The 14,589-nt window shown below is 32.5% G+C and overlaps 2 protein-coding genes across 9 annotated transcripts; one reads left to right on the top strand and one right to left on the bottom strand.

Moving 5' to 3' along the window:
- Nucleotides 1-63: 63 nt before the first annotated feature.
- LOC127245546 (mitotic spindle checkpoint protein MAD2) lies at nucleotides 64-7,601 on the bottom strand. Of its 2 annotated transcripts, none has more exons than XM_051266515.1 (8): nucleotides 7,267-7,601; nucleotides 1,474-1,627; nucleotides 1,362-1,377; nucleotides 1,159-1,289; nucleotides 817-937; nucleotides 611-714; nucleotides 389-510; nucleotides 64-312 (listed from the first exon to the last, which is right to left on the bottom strand). In XM_051266515.1, exons 1-8 carry the CDS (start codon nucleotides 7,450-7,452, stop codon nucleotides 256-258), a joined length of 891 nt encoding a protein of 296 aa, XP_051122472.1. In that variant the 5' UTR covers nucleotides 7,453-7,601; the 3' UTR covers nucleotides 64-255. The 2 variants fall into 2 exon arrangements, with proteins under 2 accessions (XP_051122472.1, XP_051122473.1); XM_051266516.1 differs by having other exon boundaries at nucleotides 1,474-1,569; nucleotides 7,267-7,390.
- On the top strand, nucleotides 7,320-13,784 carry LOC127245544 (putative ABC transporter C family member 15). 7 transcript variants are annotated; one of them, XM_051266513.1, is made up of 11 exons: nucleotides 7,336-7,441; nucleotides 7,873-8,116; nucleotides 8,486-9,322; nucleotides 9,548-10,968; nucleotides 11,077-11,163; nucleotides 11,258-11,854; nucleotides 11,948-12,112; nucleotides 12,238-12,532; nucleotides 12,611-13,131; nucleotides 13,214-13,277; nucleotides 13,358-13,784. In XM_051266513.1, the coding sequence occupies exons 3-11, from the start codon at nucleotides 8,494-8,496 to the stop codon at nucleotides 13,711-13,713; spliced, it is 4,335 nt and encodes a 1,444-aa protein (XP_051122470.1). In that variant the 5' UTR covers nucleotides 7,336-7,441; nucleotides 7,873-8,116; nucleotides 8,486-8,493; the 3' UTR covers nucleotides 13,714-13,784. The 7 variants fall into 7 exon arrangements, with proteins under 7 accessions (XP_051122468.1, XP_051122467.1, XP_051122470.1 ...); XM_051266508.1 differs by having other exon boundaries at nucleotides 7,873-8,150; XM_051266509.1 differs by having other exon boundaries at nucleotides 7,873-8,150; nucleotides 8,387-9,322.
- The last annotated feature ends 805 nt before the right edge of the window (nucleotides 13,785-14,589 follow it).

Here is a 14,589-nt window from a genome sequence, read left to right as displayed (position 1 = left end):
GGGTTCTATTGTCATAAAAAATAAAAAAAAAAAATAATTCACACACACGATACACACTTGAGATTACAGAGTACATCCTTCCAAGAAAAATTTAAGAGAATTAGGATCACAGTGCTGATTTATGTCCAAGGTCGGTAAAAAGATAACACCACACCCCACACAAGACATGAAAATATGGATCAGATCAAACTGGTGAATCAATGATTCACACACACTTGAGATTACACAAACCCTCTTTTTGCAGAATGTTTTCGCCTATGCCTCGTCCCATTCATCGTTCTTGTAGGACACGAGAGTGTCGACCTTGTGAATCTGCAGATGAAAATCTACATATTAGATCTCAAAAAATAGACATTTTTGTTCTTTCTTTAAGGGTGCTTTTTGCTACCTTTGTATCGAAGGAGTGCAATTTCACCATTTGTGGATTGGCAATCAGCTTAGGATCACTCTCAATCCATGTGAAAGGGACGGCGCAATCTTTGTCGGTGTATGCCAAAACATCAAAAACACCTACACAATTGCCAACCCCATCCCAAGATTGTATAAAAACCAAGCAAACGGATATGCATATATATATGAACATATTTAGCTATATCTGTCCCTATCTTACAGGGCTCATCGAGGCAAGGCAAATATGTGATGCTGGAGGCTATCTGCCGCATGATCGCTTGAATTTCCCTCATAATTTCTTTGTCGCTTTTCTCCCTAGAAACTCTGTACATTTTTTATATAAAATAGTTTGTTGGCAACACAAATGGAACCAAACAAAATGCTAAGAACTGATCATAATCTCATATAACAAGGACTTCGTTATACCCCTTCTCCACGGCCTCATTATCCGTCTCGATCCTGAAATTCCACCTTTCTAACACCTCGCCGGTTGCTTTGCTCATAATCACCAACACCACTCTCTGAAGCTTCCCAGCTTCCAGCCACTCTATACATAATTCATTAAAGGCCATGTTTGGTATCACCTCAATTTCAGAAAAGGTTTTGACAACAGATTCAACATAAATAGCAAAATGAATTGCAGGAAACGTATCTTATTGTCGCTATAAAATCAATTTTCGATCATAAACCCTCAAATTTAGGAAAACAGATGCATCAGATCTTATTTAAGAACAAACAGTAGCCATATCAATAGAAAATGGAAATTACCAGAAAGCTGAGAAGTCAAATTTGAAATGAAGGATTTGACCCCTTCATCTTGAGTAAGCAACATTGGTAGCCCATATTTCTTCACTCTTGCGAAACTTTCTTCTGGATAGACTCCACGATTGTACAATATACTGTGGCGAAGAAGATTTTTCACACAAATTGAAGGAAGCGAATTTTCTAAAAAAATGATAAGAAATTCTCACCTATTTGCAGCATAACCTGAAGAGAAGTTCCGAAAAATGCACAAATCAGTGTCAATTAGAAGAAAACGAAGCAAAAACCCAACAGCAATTATTAGCAGGGAAAGAGACGCACCGAAGAATTCACTAACGATGGCGGCGGATCCTCGCAGAGTGATTATATCTTTCGTCGCGCTTTTTGATGCCATGGCGATTCCCTCTTGTTCTTCAACTAGGGAAAGAGAATTAACAGCACGAATTGAGATTGAGTTGATGGCAGGAGGAGTTCTCTGATAATAACAAATCTCAAACTTGGGAGCAGAAGAACAATTGGGTCCCAAAATATGAATTTAGGGTTTTGAGGGATTGCAACGGCTAGTTTCCATTATTTCTGGTGATTGATTGGGTGGGGTATGGCCGCTAACGCAACGGTCGATTTTTATTTTTTTTAATTCTCAATACAAGTACTTCCAAATCTTCATTTATTTATATTATTTTTTTCTATTTATTATATATATATATATAATATATAAAAAATTTATCACTTAAAGAACTGCATAAAAATATATAAAGCAAAATATTTGGATCGAAGGTTATCCTAGTGTGTTTGTATGGGGTTTGGATTTTGAGTTGAGATTTGAATAGTAAAAATTTTGAATTTGAATAGTTGTATCATGTGATATAAATAAGTGGTGATGTGATGTTTTGAATGTAAAATTGATTTTTAGTATAATATAAAAAATGAAAAATAGTTGTTTGATTTGATGTTTTTTTTTAAAAAAATTGGATAAATAGTGTAAATCCAATCCAATCTCCTCCCAAGCAAACACACATGTGTTGTGTGTTTATCCAATAATTTTTTTAATGCTTTGCTTTTTAATTAATATTAAAAAAAACAAATATATTTGCTTATATACTATATATAATATATATTCTATTTACTTATAAGTGGGTTTAGCCATTAAGCCACACTCTATTTCTTAAGAGATACTTAAATTTTGTTCAATTTATTATTTATCCTGTGTTCTTTAGCCAAAAAATGCTCAATATTTTTTTTTAAAAAAAAAATTAATATACTCGTTACTTTTATATTAACTATATAATTTTTTATATATCATTAAAAAAATAATAATAATAAAACAAACAAATCCTTATTAATTTTTTTTTGTTATTCTTATATTTTTCAGTAAAATACATATCTTATTCTTGAAAATTATTGAATTGGGTTACTTCCTCCGTTCCATAATAAAGTATTCATTTAGTAACTGTATTATATACCTAACATTACAAATACCCTTACAACTTACGATATATTACATAAATATCATTACCTTTATATCACACCATATTAATAAGGTTATTTTAATCATTTCTACTGCACGTGCAAAAAGCAAATGAATACCTAATTATGGGACATAAGGAATATTATTTAATTTATTTTTTAGAAAAAAGACATGCACAAAAATTAGTCGAAAAAAGCACTATATTTGTGTTCTTTGGTGGATTTTAACGGCATGTTTATATTATTAAAATTTATTTATTTTTTTATCAAAAATATCTTATCAAATAATTATTTTTATTTTTTAATATTATACTACAAATTTATTTTACATTCAAAACATTATATTAACATCTATTTATATCACGTCAAACAACTATTCAAATTCAATTTTTTACTAATTCAAAAAATCCAAACAAAAAAACTAAACCTCACATACAAAACACACAATATACAATTAAGAAATAATTTAACATGTTTAATAGTGTTTTTGAAGTAGTTTTTAATTTTTATTTTTTCCCGTTTTAAAATGGCATTTTGTTTGTCTTTTTTGAAATCTTGAGCTTTATTTCTTTTTTTTTTTTTATAGGTAAAATCATTATTTGATTTAAAATTTTAGAAAAATATATATCTCAATAGTAAAAAGTGAAAAATAAAATCCCTAAAAAAAAAAAGAGTAAAAAGAATTATTTATTCCATAAGCCAAAATTATGTTACTTATGCATTTTTTGATTATCTAATAAACTTATGCACATGGATTTGTTTCTTTAGAAATTTAGTTTGAATTATTATTATTATTATTTTTATTTCTTTTATGTAAAATACGAAAAATTTATTTTTTGTGAAACACTATAGTATATTAGATATATTAGAATCTTATCAGAGAAAATTTAATTGAGAAATCAAATTTACCTACAATTGTATTACTTTTATTTTAATAAACAATATTTACTTCTATGTCCCACATATAATGTCATATTTTTCATTTATATGTATATCATATTTTATATAATTTTTTTTAAGAGATTATATATTTTAATCAAAATTTAAATTTTATAATTTTTATTAAATTAATTAGTTATATTAATCTTAATTTATAATTATTTGTATTATATTATAATAATTTTATTAATATATTTTTAATAATTTATTAATCATACTCTTCTTAAATTCTTGTATCTATAATAATCATGACATGATATCGGGAATGGAGAGAGTAATAATTTTGACGCTATTTATTTTTATTCACCTAACTATTTTTTATCAATATTTTAATAAATTTTCTATAATCTTTTCATTTTACTTTTTACATATCACACTTTAACATTAAATTATTATTAATTTTTAGTTTCAATGTCCAACCAAAATTACATAATTTTTTCAAACGGAAAAAGTATATATATATATATATATACATCAAATAGTTCATGACTCCATTTAGATAAGAGACTTTTTACTTTTCTTTTTTATTTGTTATATATAAAAAAAATATATGTATATTTTATTATAGTAAAAAATTATCACTGGATCGGGTGCTAAATTTTTAAATTTAGCATCCATTTTTATCACTAAAATTTGTGTTTTACTTTATTGTGTCTAACATTAAAAATATTTTTAGTTGTATAATTTACTCATAAATATTATTGTATTTATATTGTAAAAGACTAATAGAGATATTTTTATATTTTTATTAATATTTTGTATTCAAATATAAACATGCAAAAAATATTTTGTATAATACTTTTAATTTATTTTATTTTAAGTATATGCTTCATCGGTTATCCAAATTTATTCTTATTTTGTTTTTTTTTGTCATCCAAATTATTTCTACTTATCTTTTTAGTAAAAAAATATTACTTTTTTTTATTATCTTTACCATAGTTTTTTTTTTTTTTTTTACTAATTTTTCTTAAAATTAGTAACCGAATGGAGTATTTTTTAATATCTATGCCCACATAAAAACTACCTTAGTTTCATGAATGAGGTATATAAAAAGGAAACTGAATTGGTATATTTATTTAAATAATCATTGTATATTAGTATGATACAAAATAATTATACTTACCTTCATTATCATCCAAATTCATGTCATTTGATCAAATATAGTTAAAAAAAAAAAATTAGAAAAAATAAAATTATGATTTTCGTATGTCAAATTTATTTTCACTTCTCTTTATAATCTGTTATTAAATTTATTCTATTACTAAATTTGACAAAATCAACAAATCAATATTTAATTATTACTTTTAATTTAATATTTATTTACAACAAATACTGCTTATATTGTTACATTATCTATCTTCGTTATTTTAATTTCTAACTAAATTTTCAAAAATACTTTCAACTACCTTTTTTTCCTCTTATAAACTTTTTAATAAAATATTTAATTTTATTAATCTTTGTTTTGGACCTAAATGGATTAGTTTTAATGGACAAAATGAATAGTAAAAAAAGTATTAATATATGATTAGAAAAATAAGGAAAGTGGAATGAAATAGGAAATAGTTTATATTTAATGCTAAATACTTCTTTCTTCCCACTTAATTTTCTCATCTTCTTATTTTTCGTTTGTTTCTCATAATTTATCATTTTCTTTTCTAAAATATAATTATACACTTTAATCATATTTTAAAATTCATATTTTTAAAAAAAAATTTATTTTAATTAGATTATTTAATCATTTTAATCTTAATTTATAATTATTTTTATTAAATCATAATTATTTTCACTAATACATTTATTAATTACTTAATTACCCATTACACAATTCTTACAACTTCATGTCTAAATTATACAAGCCAATTTAACCCGGATAAGATAACATTATCAACTGTATATGTTAAATAATACTCCATTTGTCCCAATACAATAGTCTTGTATACTATTTTTGTCCGTCCAAAATAATAGTTTTATTTTCATAAATAATTATATCACTATATAACTACTCTTACTATTTCATTATTATTACACAATTGTTACTATCTCTTTGGATTTTAAATCTACTATTCATCTCATTTTTTTTCCTAAAAAATATCAAATCTAAGACCTATTTTTCATTTTTTTCATATTATACTAAAAATCAATTTTACATTCAAAACATTACATCAACACCTATTTATATCACATCATATAACTATTCAAATTCAAAAATTTTACTATTCAAATCTCAACTCAAAATCCAAACCCCCAAACAAACACACCCTAATACACTCACAATAGCATATCAATCATTTTTTAAATCTCGTGCCCAACACAACCAAACTATAATTTTGAAACAGAGAGCAGATAACATAGCCTATATATAGGCCTATAAATGTACATACACGCTACAAGGAAACAACCGTTAAAATTGTAATTGGATAAATTATGGTATCGTTTCCAAAATGGCTAATAAATAGCAAGTGGGGGACCATTTTTGGAAATGATTATTTAAAAAAAATAAAATAAAATTATGTCAACACGTTTCGTCATTCTATATATTTTGGTCTTTAATTTATTTATTTAATATTTCTATATCTAGTTACTGTCGCTCTCGTTGTGACAGTATTCCATAACTAATTAATTCCATATGGGTCAGAAATTGTTTAATACCCCTTTTGCGTCGGATTTAGATATAGATACTAGGTAAAATATAATTAGTAAATAATTTAAAAATATATTAATAAAATAAATTATTATATAATAAAATTTGTTATAGATTAAAGTTAAAATAATTAAATAGTACAATTATAATTAAAAAAATTTAAAATATAATTAAAATATATAATTATATTTTATAAAAAAAAGATAAGATAAATAAAGTATGACTGAAATAGAAATAAAAAGTAAAATGGATGTTTTATGTAACACATTATTCAATTATAAATATTAATTTTAAATGTGTATAAAATCTACTATAAATCTTAAATCCATTATTTTAATTAAGATAAATATGAGTATATCTTTATTTGGTTTTGATTTCAAATACTCCCTTCGTCCTATAACAAAGTATTTATTTTTCCATTTTAGTCCGTTCCGTAACAAAGTATCCATTTCTTTTTTTTAGTGACTGTACTATCTACCTAACATTACAAATACCCTTACAACTTACAATATATTACACAAATATCATTACCTTTATATCACACGTACTAACAAGGTTATTTTAGTTATTTCTACTTTATTCCTACTATATTCCAATATAATACTATATTTCTAAAACTACGTGCAAAAAACAAATGGATACTTCTTTTTGAAATGGGGGAGTACAATCATATAATATGTGTTTGTTTTATATTTTTTGCTTTGAGATCGATTCTTTAACGGTAAAATTTTGAATTAAATATATTAATTTGATGTTTAAAATGTAAATTTTATTATATTATAAAAATTAAAAAAAATAAATATTTAATTTAACTTTTTTATTAATAGAAAAAAAATCAACTAAAAAAACCTACCGGCAAACATAAGGATAATTTCCTTTTATAATATACGCCGTGCATTTTATTATTTAGATAGGAAAATAAATATCATTGCATTGGTTAAATATATTAACCAAAATTTGATAAAGAATTTAAGGAAATAAAATATTCTGTTGCTAATTATTCATAAAAGCGGCAACAAAATCTCATTATATATATATAGTAATAAGATTTTGAATTCTGCACTAACCGTACGAACACGTCTACACGACGCGCCGCCACGCGCACCATTGGCGGGCACACTTTTCCGGTCGAACTTGATCAATCGTAAAACCGCACGCTCTGTAACCGCACGATAGCTTCTTTCTCCGACGAGGTGTGCAGCAGCGTAGACGGACGGAAGCACGGTTTCCGGCGGTAGCACGGTTCGTTGCATTGCCGTACTTTGTGCATTCGATATTCTCGAGAATCGTTAGGTTTTTTTGCATTACATGGAAACCGCCTGATTGTATTTTATTTATTTCCCCAAAAATAAATTGTTCAAGCAGAATCACGCGATTATTAGTTTTGTTTTGTATTCAGAATTGTGGATACTTTCGAATTTGGGAGAATTGAACTGCAGTGGATAGGTACGAGGAAGACGGTGGGTGGGGTAGGGTAGGTGTTACTATTAGAAAAAGGTAAGGGAAGGAGGAAGGTGCTCTGTTCTATAATTATCTGAAAAATAGATAAAAATGATAACAAGATGATGCCATAATATACCTCGTAGACCGTCGCATTCAGAACTAGCCTCCATAAGTGATGTATATTAAATTCAAATTGGGGAGGCTTCTGATTCTGGTCCCCTTCTCTCTAGATTTCTGTGATCAATGGCGGAAAGGAACCACGTGTAGGCACAGTCATGGGTCTTCCTACGCGTCACAAGAATTTTTGCTCCTGTTTTCCAGCTTTGTATTAATATAGTAAATTAATAACAAAAAGCAGTATAGGCTAGAGCACTTCATGAATAAAGCTTGGAGTTGTATTCCATATGCTGAAACTATTCCTATACCAACCTTTTAAGGTCCACGTGATTGGACATACTTGATCCAGTTCTGGTCGTATGTATTTTTTATACGCACTTATCCTAATCCTGTGAGTATGTTTTGTCGTTTATTTCTTTTCAAATTGCTTGATGGAATATAAGTATAAAAATACAATTTTCTTGGTTCTTCTAGGTTTAGTTTTGTTTGATGACAACCCAGCTTGCTTAATAATGGTTTAGTTATTGTACATCTTGTATTTTCTTGTCAATTCTTAGTCTGTTATTTAATGTGGAGAATCTTTCTATTGGTGGGATATTTGTTGATGACTCCCTTGGTATTTTACAGGTTGTGTTACTGCATGTAGTTCTTGTTGAAATTTTCTGGTTTCTGATTAGTGGGAAACTGAACTGAGGTGGATTTTTTGATTTGTTTCTTGTGGTCTAGATTTTCTCATGGATGTCAATCTGAAGTTGGTTAAAGTGGCAGTTAGCCTTTTACTTGTGCTATGGCTTCCGTGGGATTTCTGGAAGAAGAGAAGAGATATCTGTGTATTGAATAATCATTCAATGCGAGGAGAAAAACCTCCCCTCGTGATCAGGATAATTGTTTTATTGAATTTTATGTCCTGCATTTCTTATTTGGGGTTCTGTCTTAGTGAGTTTTGGAGAATTGAGACTGGCCTAATTGAGAATGTCTTATCAAGTGTAGCTTGGCTTCTTGCATGTGTACTTGCTATTTATACAATGAACAATGTGCACAAGAAAGTGCCATTAGTTCTAACTCTCGGGTGGGCTTTTTTAAGTATTTGTGATTTGTTGCTTGTCTCTGCTTATCTCCTGCATTGTTTTGAACTCAACCAAGTTTCACAGTACCTTCCAAAGCCTGAAATTATTGATTTCGCTTCACTGCCTTTGTCGCTGGTACTATGTTTCTATGTTATGGTTAATAATCGTACCCCAAAGATGAGTAGTTCCACAGAACCCTTGCTTACAAATCAGTTGCAGAGAGATCCGGAGCTGAAATGTAATAGTGACCCTTTTTCTAGTGCTGGAATCTGGAGCCATATGATTTTCGGGTGGCTTAATCCTCTCTTTGTAAAAGGTCACCGCGAAAAACTTCAGTTGGATGATTTACCACCAATTCCTTCTTCAGAAACTGCTGATGAAGCTTCTAAACAGCTGGAGGAGTGTCTCAGAAAGGTGAAATCTCAGAACGTCACCCTTCCAAGGGCCATTCTTAATGCCATATGGATTCCCCTGGCCACAAATGCAGTTTTTGCAGGTATGACTTCTACATTTGGTGTGATAGCTCAATAGAACTTGAATAATTTCTTACAAAACCGAGTTACACATGCTAAAAAAATTTCTCAAGCAATATTTTTAAGATGCAAAGATCTATCTTGTCTTCTGATTTTCAAACTTTTTCTTCATCGACTTGGCCATGTAATGTAATTCGATTAAGTTTTCTGATCGGATTCCCCCCCCCCCCCCCCCTCTCTATTTGCAGGGATCAATACCATTGCTTCCTACATTGGACCGCTCCTAATCACAAGTTTTGTGAACTTCTTATCTGCTGATGAAAATGTTAACTGGCACCAGGGTCTATTTCTTGCATTGATCTTCTTCTCTGCAAAGACAGTGGAGTCTCTCACTCAGAGGCAATGGTATTATGGGGCTCGTCGAATAGGAATCAGAGTCAGGGCAGCTTTGATGGCATTGATATACAAAAAGGCTCTCACAGTTAGGTATGGCGACACAAGTAGTGGCAAAATCATTAATTTCATCAATGTTGATGTTGAGAGAATAGGAGATTTCTTCTGGTATCTCCATGGTATTTGGCTGCTGCCAGTTCAGGTTATCTTTGCTCTGGTCATCTTGTGTAAGAACTTAGGCGCTGCTCCCTCTGCTGCTGCTTTCCTAACCACAGTACTTGTGATGGTGAGCAATACCCCACTCGCTAATATGCAGAAAAGGCTCCACGGCAAGATAATGGAAGCCAAAGATTCACGAATAAAAGCAACTTCGGAGACCTTGAAGAGCATGAGAGTCCTGAAATTGCATGCATGGGAATCAACTTTTTTAGTGAAACTGCTTCAACTTAGAGAAACGGAGCGTGGATGGCTCAAGAAATACCTCTACACAAGCTCGGCAGTGGCTTTCCTCTTTTGGGCTTCTCCAACATTAGTATCAGTTGTCACTTTTGGGGTTTGCATCATGTTGGGAACACCATTGACATCAGGCACTGTACTATCTGCTTTGGCCACTTTTAGAATTCTTCAAGAGCCTATTTACAATCTGCCAGAGCTTATTTCGATGACTGCTCAGACAAGAGTCTCAATTGATCGCGTTCAGAGTTTCTTCATGAAAGAAGATCATAAAGTTTTGCAGCAAAGTCGTACTCTGGTTTCACCAGATATCTCCGTTGAGATTGAGGCTGGTGAATATGCTTGGCAGAATAGAGATGGTGACAAACCAGCAATTAAGATCACAGAGAGACTCACCATCCCAAAAGGCAGCAAAGTGGCTATCTGTGGTTCTGTCGGTTCAGGAAAAACCAGTTTTATCTGCAGCATACTTGGTGAAATACCTATAATCTCAGGCTTGTGTATAAAATCTTATGGGTCAAAAGCATTTGTTCCGCAAACTTCTTGGATACAAACAGGCACAGTTAGAGATAATGTATTGTTTGGAGAGGAAATGGATAGAGCTTCCTATGAACATGTTTTGGCAGCATGTTCCCTGAACCAAGATATTGAGATATGGGGTGACGGAGATTTATGTATGATTGGGGAAAGGGGATTGAACTTGAGTGGTGGACAAAAACAACGGATCCAAATGGCGAGGGCATTGTTCAGCAATTCTGATATCTATTTGCTGGATGATCCTTTCAGTGCTGTTGATGCTCATACCGGGGCACATATGTTCAAGGTAATAGAAAGTTTTACTTTGACCTGCTTCTATATTATTTCACTTCCTTGTACAACTAATTTTAGTTATTTGTTTATATTTTAATCTTTTGAACCTGATGCTATGCAGGAATGCTTGATGCAAATCTTGAACAAAAAGACCGTGGTCTACGTCACACATCAGTTGGAATTCTTAGGTGCTTCTGATCTTGTTTTGGTAATTTCAAAGATTTGTTGCAGCTGTACTTATCTTGAATATTTTATTTGAAACATGGTGACAACATTTCTTAATGAAAATGTATCCCTTGCAGGTAATGAAAGATGGCAAAATTGCTGAGTCAGGAAAATATCAAGATCTCATTGCAAATCCTGATGGTGAACTTACAAAACTAATGGCGTCTCACAGAAGCTCTCTAAGTCAAATGAACAATCAAAAGAAAATGAGCTTGGCAAAGAGTTCCCAGGCTAACCAAGTGGAAGTAAGCAGAATTAAGTTTGTAGACCTCAGCAGAAGTAGCAAGGTTTCTGAACAGAGTATGTCTGATGATACTGAAACCGGCAGAGTGAAATGGCATGTGTATGCAACTTTTGTCACATCTGCATACAGAGGAGCGCTTGTTCCAGTCATCCTATTATGTCAGATCCTCTTCCAGGCGTTGCAGATGGCGAGCAATTACTGGATCACTTGGGGATCGGAACAAGTTGGGAGTGTGACAAAACCACAGTTGATTGAGATATTTGGTTTTCTTTCTGGCGGAAGCTGTCTATTTATGTTGGGAAGAACTGCCCTACTGTCCACCATTGCTATTGAGACTGCCCAGCAGCTCTTCCTTGGCTTGATAACCTCAGTTTTCCGGGCACCATTGTCATTTTTCGACTCAACACCTTCGAGCATACTTCTAAATCGAGTAAGTAAATCTTAGTCTTGTTATATTGAGTTGTGCAGTCTGATTTGGTGTGGAAGTTAGTATGGCTAAAACTTCTGTTCTTGTTCATAACAGTCATCAACAGATCAAAGTACAGTAGATACAGATATTCCTTACAGGTTAGCTGGACTAGCATTTGCACTCATTCAGCTATTGAGCGTCGTTGCACTGATGTCCCATGTCGCATGGCAGGTCTTCATCCTCTTCCTTGTTGTCTTCGCCCTCTCCCTTTGGTATCAGGCAAGGACATTTTAACATTCCTAATGAGTTAATCCAATCCATGAACAGATCCTTGATCTAAGTTCTTCAAGCTTGTTTTTTTTTTTTTTTTTTGTCCCTCAATTTTGAACCTTGTTTTGTTGCAGTCATATTACATCGCCACGGCAAGGGAATTGGCTCGAATGGTTCCAATCCAGCAAGCACCGATACTCCATCACTTCTCAGAATCAATATCCGGTGCAGCAGTGATCCGGTGCTTCAATCAGGAAGCTCGGTTTTGGAAAAAGAACATGGAGCTCATAGACAACTACTCCCGCGCATCCTTTCATAACTCCGGAACAATGGAATGGCTTTGTGTTCGAATTAATTTCCTTTTCAATCTTGTATTTTTCCTCCTCCTCGTCATCCTAGTCAGCCTTCCAAGATCCACAATCGACCCCAGTAAGTATTTAGACATCCCTGGCTGATCCAGAAAACCGGCATGCACCATATCTAACAGATTTATCTTGTTTATTGCAGGCCTGGCAGGACTTGCAGCCACATATGGTCTGAACTTGAATGTGCTCCAAGCTTGGGTGATATGGAATCTCTGCAATGTTGAAAACAAAATGATCTCCGTTGAGAGGATTCTGCATTTCAAAGATATTCCATGTGAAGCTGCACTGGTCATTGAAGATTGCAGGCCAAAGAAAGGGTGGCCACACAACGGCACAATCGAAATCAAGAACCTCTACATACAGTACAGCTTTGCTCTTCCAAAAGTTCTAAAGGGAATCACTTGCACCTTTCCTGGTGAGAAGAAAATAGGTATCGTGGGAAGAACTGGCAGCGGGAAATCGACTCTCATCCAAGCGCTTTTCAGAGTTGTAGAACCTTCCCATGGCTGCATTGTGATCGATGGATTGGACATTTCGAAGATAGGTTTGCAGGATCTTAGATCAAGGCTGAGTATAATCCCGCAAGATCCAATTCTGTTTCAAGGAACCCTGAGGATGAACATCGATCCTTTGGAAGAACACTCGGATCAAACGATATGGGAGGTAGTTTAAAATTTGCCTAAAGTCTTCACATGTTTCGATCTTTTAACAATGCTCCATATTAACTCATCTTCCAACATGCCAGGTTTTACGCAAGTGCCATCTTTCCGAAACCATGAAAGGAGACGAACAATTATTGGATGCTCCAGGTTTACTCTTGTTTTTCTTACAATGCAAACATACTTATTGTTCTATATACATGTTACTGAACTTTTGAAAATCACTGCAGTTGCTGAAGACGGCGAAAACTGGAGTGTTGGACAAAGGCAACTTGTCTGCCTAGCTAGAGTTCTCTTACAAAGGCGAAAAATATTGGTTCTGGATGAGGCTACAGCTTCTGTGGATACGGCAACCGATAACTTAATCCAGAAGACCATAAGAGAAGAAACTGGTGGATGCACTGTCCTAACAGTGGCTCACCGGATACCTACAGTGGTCGACAATGACTTAGTTTTGGTCCTCGGTGATGGTAAGGTTCTTGAATACGATTCTCCTTCTCGGCTGCTCGGAGACAGTAATTCGCAGTTCTCAAGATTGGCGGTTGAATTCTTGACAAGATCATCCACAGAGGAGGATCGTAAGTGAAGACACATGCACTCATTATTCGCGGCGCAATGGAAGAACTGTGAGAGGAAAATAACAGCGCGCCGAATTGTGTATGCGATAAATTGTTTTTAACATAGAAAGGATTTTATGAAGTGTCAAAGTTTTGCACTTGATAGCATCAATGTAAATATAGCTTATGATAGTCCTTTGAAGAATAAATAACATGTTACTTTCTCTATTAACCTTTTTTTTATGCTCTGATTTCCTTTAGTTTTGTGAAAACATCGATTTTTAATCTGTTTCTTGTCTACTTCTGCAGAAAACAAAAGCAGAGAAAGAGCGACGCGATGCGCCAACGAGCTTTCTCAGACAGTGCTCGGCGTAGGCTTTCGCGCTTCTTCGTAGTTTATTACACATATACATATAAGGTGTTACACAACACATTGTTGTCTTCTTTGCCTATTTTGCGATGAAAAATGTCGAAATCTAATGGTGGAATGTATTTAAGTGATTTCAGGGTTGATGGAGATGTTCCTGAGCAACTGCTTGCAGGAAATGCCCACAGCTGATCCAAGGAGTGGATACACCAAAAACAATATATACATATATATATATATATACACACACGCGCGTGGAGTGGCCTTTCACCTTATAAAACTAGGGGAGAAGAAGGGATTCGGACTTTCAATTTAAAACCAATTGGTGATAGGTGGAGTAGTCTTTACCTTATAAACCTATCCCACACATATTTTCTAATGTAGGATATATTCAACGCTCTCCTCGAGATGATAATCTCAAAAATTCATATTGATAATATGCTTTGATAATAGGTAAAGTGATCTTTCACCCTTATAAAGAAAAGGAGATTCCAAATATTTTCCAATGTAATATATTCAACACCGGATCGAATATGGA

This window comes from Andrographis paniculata, unplaced genomic scaffold, assembly GCF_009805555.1.
Source record: "Andrographis paniculata isolate CXL003 unplaced genomic scaffold, ASM980555v1 Contig22END, whole genome shotgun sequence".
NCBI classification, from domain to species: domain Eukaryota; kingdom Viridiplantae; phylum Streptophyta; class Magnoliopsida; order Lamiales; family Acanthaceae; genus Andrographis; species Andrographis paniculata.
The sequence above is the reverse complement of the archived record's forward strand: the minus strand, read 5'-3'. Positions and strand labels throughout refer to the sequence as shown.